We start from the raw sequence: 16,826 nt of genomic DNA on the forward strand, positions 1-16,826 counted from the left end.
GTGACAATTTGTTTCACTATTTCCCCATCCTTCTACAAGATCCCATCAATCTTTCATTTTCTAATTATTGTAGTCCTTTTTTAAGTATAGTTAAGAATAATTGCTGAATGATTAAAGAATTCCTAAGATGATGAAATAGAAAAGGGAAAAATAAGAGATAGGAAAAATAAGATTGCTAAGATCCTTGGTGGCATAATGGTTAAGTGCTGTGGCTGCTGACCAAGAGGTCAGCAGTTTGAATCCGCCAGGCACTCCTTGAAAACCCTATGGAGCAGTTCTACCCTGTCCTACAGGGTCGCTATGAGTCGGAATCAACGGCAACAGGTTTTTGGTTATAAGATCCCATAATGCAGGGGTCAGCAGCCTGAGAGCCAAATCTGGCCCACTCTCTGTTTTTGTAAATAAAGTTTTATTTGAATGCAGCCATGCTCATTCATATAATTTTGTTTGTGGCTGCTTTTGTACTACAACAGCAGAGTTGAGTAGTTTCGTCAGAGACCATGTGGCCCTCAAAAAGGAAAATACTTGCCATCTGACCCTTTGCTAACCCTTGCTGTAATGTATCTTGATTTATAATAGAGCCTGGTGGATCCACGTGTGAATTGCAAGAGTTTTATTCTGCTTTTTTAAGTAAATTTTTTCTTCTTTGTAACACTTACTCGATTCTGACTCCTAGCGACCCTATAGGACAGAGTAGGGTTTCCAAGAAGTGCCTGGTGGATTTGAACTGCCGACCTTTGGTCAGCAGCCGTAGCTCTGAATTACTACACCACCAGGGTTTCCTCTTTGTATCAAGAGAAAGAATAAATTAAATACCACTCCTCACAAATAGTTAGAATGACTTAAAGAAAATCAAAAAATAAAATTAGGTCCAATGGAACCTGACAGAAACTGAGAGTTAAAGCATAACCTTCTCTCATGGGTACTTTTATGGTTTCTTCGGAGATCCTCCACCCTTTCGTATACCTGGGGATGTCTCACCTGTGGTTACACTGAGGGCATATGTGCCTCTGTTCGGGCTGGTCTCTTATTCACTCTGAGCAATCTAGTAATATTTCTAGATATTCTCTGCTTGATGTGTTTACCCCTCCAAATATCTAGACCTGATAGACCCCATGCTGTTGCTCTCTCCCTCTTAGGATATGTGGCCTTCAAGTTTTGCACTACCAGATTCTGGGAGATAGCCCACTTCCCAGGGTAGCTACAGCCTGTATGCTTTTATACAGGCCACTTTATTCCTACTCTTGCCTTTTCAGTTTCTCCTGAATAATGCAGACCCTAGTCCTTTAATCCATAGGTTAAGTGGTACCTGAAAGTTCCTCTCTTTTATCTTGTGTCAAATAGGAAAGTCCTTCCCACCTGTCCACCTCCAGTGTGGAGTTGAGACTTGCAGCGCGCCAACAGCTCTCCCAAAAGACATCTTCAGATTTCTTCCTCTCACCCTGTTGTATCCTCATAATACATTCCTTATCTATACACCTAATGTGCGTAAGGGCTTAAGAGTCTGGTTTTATAGTCTCTTTTGTTTGTTCTTTAGGTAGTCTATTACCCGCATGTTATCTCTTGATGCTTCAGCTAAAACTTCTATTATAACACCCTGTCATACACTTCAGAGTATTAATTGCTATATAGAAAATAATATCACCAAATTATAATTTGTCTATTTCATAATTTTTCTTGAGATTGACCCCAAATTATGTTTAATGCCTTTTTGTGTTCCTCACAGCATTTAGCTCATTGGTAAAGTCTTAGAAAATAACTCATTAAAAACATTATGACCTGACTTGATAGAACATAGAAACCTATTCATTTTTATCTTTAGTTTCAGGTGCAGCATTATATTTCTCAGAGTCTGGTAACACTGGGAAGTTGCAGCCTTCTGAGAAAATCTATTGTATCTCTGCTTCTGTCAGAAGTAAACAGCTTTGCTGGTGATCTGGAAGCCATCACTCAGGTACTTACAATGCGAAACTGTAGCTGTCATTTACAGCTAATGTAGCCAAAGGTTTTTCTTTGCTTTCCCCGTCTCCTTCCCTCTGTTCTTGCTAGGCTGATCTTTTAGTTATCACCTTATCACTAACATACATGAATACTGTTAACTGCCTCCTGAAATTACAAAAAGGTACTGTCAGGAAATAGTTTTCAAAATAAGCCATCTCATTGTTCTTACTTGTATGCGTATGCCAAGAGTGCCATTGGTGACAGCAGAGGAGTGCTTAGATGAATTGTCTTAAACCTCACCAGCCAGGCAGCATGTTCCTAAAGCAAAGCAGTGAGAGAAAAGTGAACTGGAGAGGATGCTAAATGGAGAATAGCCTATAGTCTGGTGGTTCTCATCCTTTGCTGCTCATGAGAATCATTTGACTAACTTGAAGTATCGCATTGCCAGGCCATATGCCAGTGCAATTATATGGGGTCTCTGGGGTTAGAACCATAGGCATTGGCATTTTTAAAGATCTCCAGGTAATTCCAGTGTGTAGTCAGGGTTGAAAACTAGTATTTTAAGCTTTATTTATCTGTGCTAAGACTTTATGTATTACTGCTGACAAAATGTGTCTAGGAAACTTAAGTCATTCTCATATTTAAATGTTGACACTGGTTTATTATATGTATTCACTTTGTCAGGTCATTCCTATTCTTACCATCTCTATGGTAAGATTAAAAGCACAATTAAAGGAAATCAAATACAGATAGAAATGTTTTGGAAAAGAGAAAAAAATTAAGTAATAAAATACATATATATATGATTTTTGATAGCTTTTAAACGTGTTATTTTTATTAGTTGTTTTGGCTTTGACTCATGGCAACCCCAGGTACAACAGAATGAAACACTGTCCAATCCTGTGCCATCCTCACAATTGTTGGTATGCTTGAGTCCATTATTATGGCCACTATATTTTTTGAGTTCCTTCCAGTTTAGAGAGCTAATCTTCCAGCACTATATTAGACTATTCTATTGTAATCCATAGGGTTTTCACTGGCTAATTTTCAGGAGTAGTTCTCTAGGCCTTTCTTTCTAGTCTAAGTCTGGAAGCTCTGATGAAACCTGTCTACCATGATTGATCCTGCTGGTATTTGAAATACCAGTGTCATAGCTTCCTGCGTCATAGCAACACACAAGCCACCACGGTAAGACAAGCTGACAGACAGGTCATGGTTTAATAAAGGACTTACATCTAAGTTTTCTAAAAATATTCTAAAAATATTGTATAGTATAATTGAATTTTGTGTATAACATAGTATATCATACAGTCAATCAGCAACTTTTCAAGTGGTTACTAAATGCTAAACTCTAAGAGCTCTTAAATACAGAAAAAAAGGGGTGGGGAGAGCGAAGACAAGAATTCATTCTCTCTTCTTGAGGAGCTAAAAACCAATTTAGAGAGAGAAATAAGGGACATTAACTAATTGAAAAAAAATTGAAGACCTGAAATTCATTGTGCTGGAGTTCCAACATTAAAGGAAGTGAGCAGTTTAGACTGGAAGTCCCTGAAAAACTTCACAAAGAAGGAACAGCTTGAAAAGTGGATTTGAATTGAATATGCAGGGGACAGAGAATGTGGAGGCACTGCAGTGTTATTTGACAATATGTGTCCCTGGAACTCTGAGGAAACGAGGTGATTTCTTAGCATTTAAGCAGGAAATAATGTGAGAAGTGAGGTTAATTAGATTACTTGTTTGGAGAATAATACAGAAATATAAATTTTCATTTACATATTTCCATGCAAAATTTTTACAATAGCTCTGTGACATAGGTATACTTTTTTACCTAGTTTATCGATAACACCAAACCATAAAAATAAATAATACTTTTTTACCTAGTTTATAGATAAAACCAAACCATAGAGTGTTTAATTAAGCATCTTGACCAAGGTTGCAGAAAAAGCATATGCTTAAGCCATAATTGCAACTGATTTTTTCTGATTCTTATTATCACTTTAAAATAATAATTATCGTAATAATAACAATAACAACACCTACAACTACTACCAGTTTTTGACAGTTATATGTGGTAAGCGTCCCATTCAGTCTTATTAACAACCCTTCAAAATGTTCATATTGTTATTTAAGGACAAGGAAATTTTGAGTCAGCGTTCTTAATAGGAGAAAACAGAATCTATTCTAGCCAATTTAAGCAGAAAGAGATTAAGGAGAGAAATATGTGGCAGTCTGCTTCTGTAAAAGATTTACAGCCTTGAAAACCCTGTGGGGCAGTTCTGCTCTGTCCTGTAGGGTCACTGTGAGTCAGAATCGAGTCTAAGGCAATGGGTATGGAATTGTTGGGAGGGCTAAGGAAAAGGCCTCAAGCTGTATGTCCGTAAATGGTGTCTGTACCCACATAGCAGAATTTGGCCCCCAAACGAATTGCTGCTCTTACAGGACTACAGAAGTATTGAGTCAGAATGGAGAAAAGTGTCTTAATCAAGATCTTCTAATAAGGAGGTGTCAGTGTAGGCTGCTGAATGAGCCTACTCCTCCCCCATAAAATCTAACCCATTGCCATTGAGTCGATTCTGACTCACAGTGACCCTATAGGACAGAGTAGAACTGCACCGTAGGGTTTCCAAGGAGCACCTGGTGGATTCAAACTACCGACCTTTTGGTTAGCAGCTGTAGCACTTAACCACTACACCATCAGGGTTTCAAATGAGGATGCTTAGACTTGGAATATAGATATGCACAAGAGCATGGCTGGCCCCAGGCATGGCGAGCCGTGTTCTTGACTGGAGCTCTCTCAGAAAAACTGTAATATGCTGGCTATGCACCAAATGTGGAGTGGGGAGAGCAGCCTCTCACCATGAGATCTACCAGGTAAAGCCTTTGTAATTGCCTATGATTAGTCTTAAAGGATCATTCATAGAGTCTGAGTTGGACTCCTCAACTGACCAGGTTGAGGAACTGCCTGCTGAATCAAGAAACTGCTGTTACAGTTGCAGCCTCTAGAAAAACAAAGTCCTGCCACAATGTACAACATCCTCTGTCCCTATGTGACTCAGTTTCAGCTAGAAAGTTTTTTTCTGAGTGAATTCATTTACTTAAATGAACAAATTCAGAACCCTACTAACAAGAAAGTATAGGGAATGTAGTTTTTTTTTTTTTCTTCAGCTTTTTCACCCTAAAGGAGTGTTAGAGTGAATATTAATTTAGTCATTCGAAGGTATCTGTTACATGTAAGGCTCAGAGATTCAGGAATATGCTAATAAGAGATGGAGTCAGAATAAGAGGATATACAGAGTTACAAGGCAAAGAACGTGATGCTGCAGGGCATTTAATTGGGACTGTCAATGCAATCAGTCTCCTGCAAGCAGCAGCAGAGGTAATTACTGTTGGGCAATAAGAAATAGTATCCAAAAGACTCAAGGAAAGATTGAACGTGAAGGAGGAAGAATCTGTGGACAAATAAAGGTTGTAAAACTTAGGAGGAAATGGGTAAATGGAAAGGGGTGTTCGTGATCAGAAATTAGTTGAGTTTGAATATATTGAATTTCAGGAAACATCAAAGTGATCTGAATATAGGCAGATGGAAATATGAAATTAGAACTTGGGAGAGAGAACAGGTGCATTCTTAAAAATCTTGGAAATACTACATGGAAAGTGGCAATGATAAAATTACAGTAGTAAGAAAGACAACAGGGACTCAAAGGTAAGGTGGAATAGGAGAGGCTAATGTACAGATTAAGGAAAGAAAATAAGCTTTATGTTTTTATGTCTGTTACATGGCTGTTATAAATGAAAGGCTTAATTTGTTTAAAATGTCCAATTGAAAAAGTAATATACATTTATTATACACGGTATAGGATATACACAAAATGTATAAATAAAAATAGGACTTACTGAAAATCATACTACCCATTTCATGATTTTCTTTATATCTTTTTATAGTCATAGGATAAAGGCTATAGTAGACCCATTTAATAAAACTTAGCAACAAGTCTTGAAAGAATCTTATTGATTCATAAGTTAATTAAATGTCTGTTGGAACAATATCATCCAGAAACTCAACATTATGATACCATTAATGTCCGGCATCCAATCAGAAAATACTAGACATGTGAAGAAGCAAGAAAGTATAACCCAAACCAGGAGAAAAAAGAATTAATCAACAGAAATAGAAGTAGAAATGGATGAAATTAGCAGACAACAATCTTAAAACACCTATTATAAATATCTTAAAATATTTTAAAGGAAAAAATGAATATTAAAGAATAGAAAATGTCAACATAGAAATGAGAACTATTTAAAAACTACAAGTGAAAATACTGTATTTGAAAAGTAGAATACATGAAATGAAAAAATTACAGGATTGTCTTATCAGTACATTAGAAATTATAGAAGAAAAGTTTAGGAAACTTAAAGGGACCTAAAATCTATCCAAATGTAAGCACAAGGGGAAAAAAAAAAAAAAGCTGAAACACTTAACAGTTGCACAGAAATATGTAGGAAAAAGTCAGGTTAGCTCATAATTGGAGTAACAAAATTAAAGGAAAGATTGGGGCAGAAAATACATTAGAGGAAATATTGGCTGTAAGTTTGCCAACTTTGGTGTGACTTTTAAATCAAAGATCTTAGAACATCAGTGAACCCACACAAGGTAAATACAAAGTGAATCACCTCAAACAATAGTATAATCACATTTCTGTGAAACAATAGTAAAGATAAAAATCTTAAAAGAAGCAAGTACACATACACTTAAAAACTTCACACAAGGAAGCAGTAATAAAAGTACTTTCATTTTTCTCATCACAAACAAGCAACGAGATAATGGAATGACACTTTTAAATTATTACAGGGAAAAAAAATGAATTAGAAGTTTATATCCTGCAAAGAAAACCTCAACCCTAGATGGCTTCACTGGTTAATTCTACCAGTTAAGACAAAAAAAAAAAATCCATTGCCATGGAGTTGATTCTGACTCATAGAGACCCTGCAGGGCGGAGTAGAACTGTCCTATAGGGTGTCCAAGAAAGGACTGGTGGATTTGAACTGCCGACCTTTTGGTTCGCAGCCACACTCTTAACCACTGCCAGAGCTCCTGTTTAAGACAATTATACTAATTATACGCAAACTCTTCCAGAAAGTTGGAGAGACTACAGTCTAATTCATTCTACGAGGTCAGTAATACCCTAATACCAAAAGAGATGAAGACAATAAAGAAAATACAAACCAATACTCCTCACAAACATAGATGTAAAATGTTCGAACAAAATGTTAGCAAATTGTATTCAGTGATACGAAAAAGAATAATACATGACCAAATGGGGTTTATCCTAGGAATGCAGGATTGGTTTAACATTGAAAAATCAATCAAGAAAATTTACTGTATTAACAAACAAGAATAACAAAGCAAAAAAATAAATGATTATTTTAAAAGATACAGAAAAAAAAAATTGACAAAAATCCAACATCTATTCCTGATAAAAACTTTTTAGTAAGCTAGAAATACAGGAAAACTTCTTCAGCCTGATAAATGGTCCCAGATTTCTGCCTGAAGATAATTGTCTAGATGGCAATATATGAAGGAAGAAGGCAAACAGAGTTCAGCAGTCTCACTGAATAGGGAGGCAGATTTGCAGTTAGGGAGGCCCAATGGCTAGGATTTACGAGTCAGAGTATCAGAGAGGAGGGAACTGTGAAGACAAAGAACAACAGAAATTTCAGAAGAGATTCATTTGTCTTTGCCTGAATACCAATCTGCACATGCAGAAGGTGAAACTCAATGAGGCCATACAAAGAATGCATTCTGGAGAGAAAAAAAAAAATCGGTTACTGGGAATCCTTAAGCCAAATTCTCAGAGCTAACTCAGGCCTGGGAATCATTCAAATTACCACCAATCACAGTGGAGAGACTTCAGTGACTATAAGAATCATTTAGGAGATACCTCAGTCACACCTTAGCAATGGAGTTAAACTAGCCCTAAACTAAAGACTATTATAGACCTACCCTAATGAAGCACAAAGGGATTAAGCTGACTAAGCAAGTAACCTGACTACCATAACAAATCTAACAATCCTTAAATTAATACGGCAGAATCAAACACATAACAGTATGTTATATTTGCAGTGTCTAGGATTCCATCAAAAATTACTAATCATAAAGAGAAGCAGGAAAATATAACCCATAACAAGGAGAAAAGCCAGTCAATAGACGGAAATTCAGAAATTACAAACTCGATGAAAATAACTGACAGCTATTATATATATGCTCAAGAATATAAAGAGAAAAGTGATATAATGAGCATAGAAATGACTGATATAAAAATTAAATGACTTTTTGAAAACATTCTGCATTGCACTTTGGTGAATGGCATCTGGGGTCTTAAACGCTAGCAAGCAGCTATCTAAGATGCATCAATTGGTCTCAACCCACCTGGAGCAAAGGAGAATGAAGAACACCAAAGACACAAGGTCAATATGAGCCCAACAGACAGAAAAAAAAAGGGGGGGGGGCACATAAACCAGAGACTACATCAGCCAGAGACCAGAAGAACTAGATGGTGACTGGCTACCACCAATGACTGCCCTGACAAGGAACACAACAGAGAATCCCTGATGAAGCAGGAGAGCGGTGGGATGCAGACCTCAAATTCTCGTAAAAAGACTAGTCTTAATGGTCTGACTGAGACTAGAGGGACCCTGGAGGTCATGGTCCCCAGACCTTCTGTTAGCCCAAGACTGGAACCATTCCCAAAGCCAACTCTTTAGACAGGGATTGGACTGGGCTATAAGACAGAAAATGATACTGGTGAGGAGTGAGCTTCTTGGCTCAAGTAGACACATGAGACTATGTGGGCAGCTCCTGTCTGGAGATGAGATGAGAAGGCAGAAGAGGACAGGAGCTGGTTGAATGGACATGGGGAATATAGGGTGGAGAGGAGGAGTGTGCTGTCTCATTAGGGAGAAAGGGGCAGAGCAGCAAGGAGTACTTAGCAAGGTATATATAAGTTTTTTTTGTTTTATGAGAGACCGGCTTGATTTGTAAACTTTCACTTAAAGCACAATTAAAAAAAATTAAATGAAATTTTTGAGATGAAAAATACAAAACCTAATATGCATATTTCACTGAATTGGACAAGTCTCATCAGACTTTAAAAGACTTTTCATTGAACTTGTAGGTATCATACTGAATTGTGAATGTGTCACCAATAACTGTCTGAAGAACAATTTTACTGTTTAATGAAGCAAAATGATTTAAGTAGTCACTGAGTCAAGAATAAAATTATACATACATACATTACATAAAACCAAACCAAAACCATTGCCGTCGAGTCGATTCCAACTCATAGGGACCCTATAGGACAGGGTAGAACTGTACCATAGGGTTTCCATGGAGCAGCTGGTGGATTTGAACTACCAGCCTTTTTTGTTAGAAGCTGTAGCTCTTAACCACTGCACCACTGGGGCTCCAATATACCAATATTATATATATATATGATAGTGTACTATAGATAGGAATCTGATTCAATTTCTAATGTATTTCTCTATCAGATGGAGGGCCTGTTTAATAAAAAATTAATGGGAAATTCAATAATGATTATAATCATTGGTATTTACTGAGCCTTATGTCAGACGTTATTCTAAATATCCCATACTCCTCCAAGACTTTTATGTGTTTATTTCTTTGTTTAAAATAGGTAGCTATTTTTTTTTTTTAATTTTATTTTGTATCATTTACTTGGAGTCCCTGGCAGGCACAGAGGGTTGTTAAGCTGAAAGGTTGGTAGTTCAAACCCTCTCAGAGACACCTCAGAAGACAGGCATAGCAATCTGCTTCCAAAAGCTCACACAGCCTTGAAAACCCTATGAAGCAGTTCTACTCTTTACATATGCGGTCACCATCAGTTGGAATCAACTCAGTGGCAACTAACAATAACAACAAATTATTTACTTCTCCCAAGTACACTATGAAGTAGACAATATTATTCCTATTTTATAGAAGATAACAAGTAGGATCAGAGAGTTAAGTAGACTTCCCACAACCATAGTAAATGCAACACCAGGTTACGGAACTCAGGCATTCTGACTCCTGAGTCTGGGGGGTAAACTACACAGTATTTTCTGTTACTGATTAGCTGTGTCATTTCTTTATATTTTATATTAATCTGTGTTCTGCAAATGGTATGTAACTTGCCCTGCCTATTTTTTAGAGCAGTAAAATTATAGTAGGTAAAATATTTGTGCCTTTGTAATATATTCTTGATACATACTTCATCTCACATATTTGGGACATGTTATCAGGAGCGACCAGTCACAGGAGAAGGACATCACACTTGGTAAACTAAAGGGTCAATGAAAATAAGGAAGACCCTCAACGAGATGAATTGACACAGTGGCTGCAAAAATGAGTTGAAACATAGCAACGATAATGAGGATGGCTCAAGACCAGGCAGTGTTTCGTTCTGTTGTATGTAGGGTCGCTGTGAGTCAGAATCGACTCCATGGTACCTAACAAAACAACAACATGACCCTAAAGCAGATTTGTTGTTAATTGTCATTAAGTTTATTCCCTCTCGGTATCCTTTTCAATAGCTGTGCTTATTCAAGCGCAGTTTTCTTGGGCCTAAGTGCCAGGTGGAAGGAATTGTTTATATTATGCTAATATAAAAACTTATCTAATATCTTGACTAACATACATTTTGGCCTTCCTATCTTTTGTTTCTCTTCTTTCTCAATTGATTAAACTTAATCTGTCCCTGTCATTATTTTTAGAATGACAGATTTTTTTTCATCATGATCTTTATGTATTTACCATCTTACGACATATTGATTTCTATTTACTTTGAAAATAACTTTGAAAAAGTGGTTCTTATAGGATTCCATAGACTGCTGACATTGATTTCAGAGGGACTACATTGTTTGGGTATTCAAACTGAGAACAAAATCAAGATATTGATTTTAATTTCTAAGTCATTATGCCACTGGGACCTTGTGTTGGAAAATTTTGTGAGCAGCTCCTTCTTTGAATGACTTCTTCCTCTTGTCAGATGAGATCCAAGCAGCTGCTAGACAGAGCGAGCCTGTCAGTAGTTATTTACAGGGCATCCATGGAGTGCATGTCTCTGTAACAAGCAATAGCCTTTTTTTTTTAACTCCGTTTCTATTTTAAGAATTGTAATGATAACTCTACAGGTATCTTTAGACATCTGGGTGGCTTTAATATTTTTATAGATTTTATAGAATCACCTTCCTGATCAACTGTGACAAGGATTTGAAGTCACTGAAATCTTGCTTAACAGTATATTTTATTTTTAAATATCGACAAAATGTGTTTTGTTTATTTTGGAAAAGAGATGTACATGTTTAATTTACATTTTAAATGAACTTTAAAGAATTCTGATTCAACTGCAGTCTGGCCCCAATTAAAAAACAAAACCCCACCCCATTTATAAGCTGTGTGCTGTTTCCTTGGATAAAATCTAATTCCAAAGCCCCAAATCATGCTCTGGGAGAGTAGAGTAGAACTTAACCTGTCATCTTGAGGTAAGGGTAATCAGGAAGGTTGGAGAGAGAGCATTTTGTGGAGAAACTGAAATCAAGAGAGACAGACAGTTTCTGTGATGTGTCAAGTAAAAGCAGAGAGAAAGAGAAACTAGACACTGTAGAGGTTCAGTGGAGGTACAAGGTTAGCCATGGGAAAATAGCTGCCAACACCTATGAGCTGTGGGAAAATAGCTGCCAATATGTATGAGCAAATACACAATTGAATTGTCAAATCAACTCCCATAAATTAGAGAGATCTTACTCAGTATCAGCTTTATTATTACTTTCAAAGGTACAGGCAGTCAAAAAGCACAAATGAAGCAGAAAGATGTAGGATTTGTCCAGGTCCTTATTTTTCACATCAGACTTGTCTTTCTGGCCCAGAATAAGAGGTCCCCAAGTGAGATATTGGAGGCTTTCTCACAAAGAAGATGATTTAAGTTCTTAAACATCTCCATTTTATAACCTAAGGGAAACCCTGGTGGCTTAGTGGTTAAGAGCTACAGCTTCTAACCAAAAGGCAGGCAGTTCGAATCTACCAGGCACTCCTTGCAAACTCTCTGGGGCAGTTCTTCTCTGTCCTATAGTGTTGCAATGAGTGGGAATTGACTTGACAGCAACGGGTTTTTGTTTTGTTTTATTTTTTATTTTATAACCTAAAGAATTTTACAGTTTATGTGACCATCTCCAAGGAGCTATGTCTCATAGATTCTGAGTTTATTTACTATAAGCGACCATTTAGCCAGGAACATTCTGCTAAGGACATTCAAAAGACATGGTGTCCTCCTACTAGAAAATACCAGGAGGTCTGCATGTTCCCTAGTAAATACCAGTAGCTTTGTCGTCTTCCTCTCAACTTTCTAGAATTGAAAACTCTAGAAACTTTCTGAGGCCTTGATGTACTAGGAGCATTGTTTATTGAACCATAAACCCAAACCTGTTGCTATCGAGTCCATTCTGACTCATAGCTGAACCCAGGCAACTTAAAAAGACAATTTCTTTATATGAGTGTATTTTAGTTTTTGGCATGGTAACAAGAGTTATTGTATTTCTTTCAAAAACTATTTCTATCATTTATAAAAAATGATTAATACTAAGACTGCATATAGAACTATACACCAATTAGAAAACGAGATAAGCAATCCAGTAGAAAAATGGACTAAGGATATGAAAAGATGGTTTTCTAGAAGTCAAAAAAGACTAATATGAATCATGCTCAACCTCAGCAGTATTAGTGAAATGCAAATTACAAAGACAATAAGATGTTTCATACTGATGATATTGATACACATTTTGTAAAAAATTAAACTGACAATACCAAGTGTTAGTGAATATGTGGGGAAATGGAATTTATTACCCAATAAACTTAAAGATACATATTGTCTAAGACATAGCAGGCCCAGTATACAAGAAGACCTGTATAGGGATGTTCATTTTAGCCTTTTTGTAATAGAAAAAGGTTAGAAACAATATGAGTATCCCTTAAAAGATGGCTGTATGTGGTATATTAAAAATGGAATATTGTATATCAATTAATTGTAAACTAACTGACCTAATAATAACCTAAATAAATTAGGTCTTTGTGTACTAACATTTATAGATTTTGAAAGCATAATGTTAGTTAAAAAGGAGGGATGAGGTATCCAAGGAGGACAGATAACCAAATATGCCATTTTTGAAAACTATATATATAAAACAATTTACATACTCACACACACACAACACTCTTCTAGTGTAGCCATAAATTTTAAATTTCTTTAAAAATACAGACTCTGAAATAAATGTGAGGAAATATTAAGTATTTTTTTATACTCTAGGTTTTTTTTTTGCATTGCAAAACATTTTCATGTTGAAAAATACATCACAATTTTAAAATATATATACATGAAAGGTCTCCTTTAGTATCAGAAAAAAAATACGTATAGTTTACAAAAGAAACCTCTGTTTTCAAATATTTTTCTCCTTGTACACAGTTCACAACTCCAGCTCATCCGTATGTTTTTGGTTACAGTAGCCAAGCTACTGAAAATGAATAATGCTCTTGTAGAATATTGATAAGGATGGGTTGAAGTCAGACTCACATTAAATACTTCAGAAACCTAATATTTGTGAAGTAGATGAACTTTATATCTGAAAAATTGATTTTTAAAATTGGAAGAAAAGCATACTAGCAGAAAAAAATCTTTATCAGGAAGCATTTTTACCTTTCAGGTATTTGTTTTCCTTTTTAGGTAATATAAAAGATAAGCAACCTGTTTATAAAAATAGAACACGCAAATCAAAGATTCTGAATTCAAAGCAAGTTTGTACATCTCAAAAATAAGCTTACGTTCTATATCAGGGCAAAATGCAGCAACAAAATGAGCATTCTTTAATAAGGCAAAGAGAAGATTAATCATAGCTCTGAGCAAGAAACAGCTGACCTAGTTCAACTGAGGAACCATGTTCTTTTTTGTAATTGTGTGTATTTTGATCGTATTTAAGGTCTAGGAAGCCTGGCTTAGTCAACAATCATTCCACCAGAGAGAACAGACTTTGCATCAAACTGTTCTTAAGTGAACAATATAAAGATTAGGGCTCCTGGGCATGGGCTTTACCTTTTTTATTTTGATTTGTTTAGCAAAAAGTTAGGATCAGAAATTCCTGATAATGAGCTCTATATTATCAGGTTAGTGCACTTTTCTCCCTTACTGGTGTATTTGATGAAAATAATTATTAGCTGTGGATGAAACAAGGCTTAAAATTGCCCCAAAACGCACTGTTGGCCTAAAGATTTCCACATGACTGAATGCCTTTTTGAAGGTGCTGCTTCTTAAGAAGAACTTCTATCTATGTGCTCAGCCGACAACAGAGAATGAAGCTAGCTGGGCATTCACCACAGATAGGCCGGATCTTTTTAAGAGACGTCTCCTAGGGTAAACTAAATCCTGTGGCCAAGATCTTTAGCTTCGGAAACAGATGCCTAGTTAGAATACCCTGTGTTTTCTGAAGTAATCTTGTCAACAGATCGAACCCGAAGGCTCAAGAATGAATTGCAAATTTACAGGCAATACAGGGAACAGAAAAACCCAAACACACTGCCTTGGAGTTGACTCTAACTCATAGCAACCCTGCAGGACAGAGTAGAACAGCCTCTTAGGATTTCTAAGGCTGTAAATCTTTATGGAAACAGACTGCCACATCTTTTTCCCACAGAGCAGCTAGAAGGTTTGAACTTCCGACCTTTCAGTTAGCAGCCAAGCACCTTAACCACTGCTGTACCAGGCCTCCTAATACAGACATTCTCCCCCTCTCCCCCGAAAAATGCCCATTGCCAATAAGTTGATTCCAAGTCATAATGACCCTACAGGGACAAACCAAAAAAACAAAGCCATTGGCGTCACGTTGATTCTGGCTCATAACAACCCTCTAGGACAGAGTAGAATGGTACCATAGGGTTTCCAAGGAGTGGCTGGTGGATTTGAACTGCTGACCTTTTGGTTAGTAGTAGAACTCTTAACCACTGAGCCACCAGGGCTCCGACCCTATAGCAGATGAACACAAAGTAGCTACAAGGATGCAATCATCAAGATCCAGACTGCACAGGAAAAACAACTCATTTTCTTTGACAAATAAATTGCACAGCAATAAGAACGGTTGGGGGAGAAAGAGAGGAAGGAAGAACCTACGTTTTAAAAGACTAAAGACACATATTAACCCATTCCTGTATGTCAGGGGGTGACAAGCTGCTGTCCACGTACCAAATTTGGCCAGACACCTGCTTTTGTAAAGTTTTATTGTAACGTCATCAATCCCATTTATTTATGACTTGTCTATGGCTGCTTTAGCACTGAAATAGCAGAAGAAGTTTCCAATTACTGCTCTATAGTTAGTCCCCGCGTTACAATCATCCAACTTAAGGACAACTCATGCTTGCCCTTTAATGTTACGAAAATTTGCCCTCACTTTGAAGCTATTGAACCAACCCCAGCTTTCAACACATTCTTTATCAAAATTGCCTTCTTTTCATCAGAGTCACCTTCACTTGCTGCACGTGCAGCTTTTAAATCATTGAAAAGGCTTTGACCCTTTTCTTGCTCTAAAGTAAGTCTAAATAAGAGTGCTGTTCGCATGTTGTGATTTACCTCCAAAATCTTAAAGGCACATTTAAATTGATCTCATTCATAACCCGGGGACTGCCTGTGTATGAACATTGTTTGGATCCTGATTTGAACAAACAAAAATATATATAATAAGTTATTAAACAACTGGGGAAGATTGAATACTGATAATATATGATGACACTAGGGATTGTTAATTTTTAGGTGTGGTAATATTACCATGGTTATGTTTTTTTAAAAGTCTTATCTTCTAAGAACATATTATTAAAATATTTATGGATAAAATAAAAAATAACAGTATTCTTTCAAGCCTTAATTTTAATTTTTCTCCTCTTAAAATGTTGACAATAGTACCTACCTTGTATGGTTTTTGTGAGGGTCATGTGAAATAATTCATATTTGTGTTTAGCAGATATGACATTTTAAATGCCAAAAAACTATTAAAAGCTGCCGCTGCTGTTATTATTCAACAAGATATAATAGAGAACTCCATAGGCATTAAATGCACATTTATAAAAATGGATGATATTGAAACTATCTTTAAGAGCAAGCTTTCACGTATTATGTTGGACAGCAGAAGGTCTCTAAAGCACCTTCTATGGAAGACAGATCTGAGTAACCACAAAGATTATTGTTTTACTCTAGATATATATATTTTTTTTTTATGTAACTATGATGCTCAGCCTCCCCTCAACATAAATATCGGATGTATGTTCAAGTAATACTCGAAAGAGGTACGAAATTAGCCTGGTTGTGATATTTGAATTTTCCTGAGTGAGTCTGATCCTGAGCATCTGAAGGGAGTTAAAAGATTGGTCATGGGAGGCCAGAAAATAAATTTGCTTGCCTTACAATTTTGCCTTTGCCTAATGAACAAACTTTAAATTCTTAACCAAAGTTCAAAATTCAACATGTGGTTTAGAGTACCAGCTGAGATGAATAAGCCCACTACAGTTTATCTATCTCATTCATTAAAACTAAAAGCATTTTAAAAAATACAAAAAGCAATTACCTAAGAGCTCTGAAATGTAAGAAAAAAAAAAAAAAAGCTAAATAGATGAATTATGAAAGGAGTCAAAACTTGAAGAACAACCCATAGGAAATATGTTTCCATTTTTTTTTCTTTTATCTCCCAGCTTCGATCTGAGTGCAGCCCCAGGAAAGGAACTATGCAATATTTTAGGGAAACAAAAACTGTGAGAAGCGTATCTTTCTGAGAAAAGGACTAGGAATGGATTCTTTCAAAGT

General features: G+C 36.3%; 1 protein-coding gene across 1 annotated transcript in view; it reads left to right on the plus strand.

Annotated features, from left to right (window-relative positions):
• MEI4 (meiotic double-stranded break formation protein 4) overlaps window positions 1–16,826 on the plus strand; it is a 208,477-nt gene that overhangs the window by 129,799 nt on the left and 61,852 nt on the right. The window contains exon 3 of the mRNA XM_023544299.2: window positions 1,823–1,954. Coding sequence (XP_023400067.2) covers window positions 1,823–1,954 — 132 coding nt within the window. The remainder of the gene's footprint in view (window positions 1–1,822; window positions 1,955–16,826) is intronic.

The sequence above is a fragment of the Loxodonta africana genome, chromosome 1 (genome assembly GCF_030014295.1).
Source record: "Loxodonta africana isolate mLoxAfr1 chromosome 1, mLoxAfr1.hap2, whole genome shotgun sequence".
Taxonomy (NCBI): domain Eukaryota; kingdom Metazoa; phylum Chordata; class Mammalia; order Proboscidea; family Elephantidae; genus Loxodonta; species Loxodonta africana.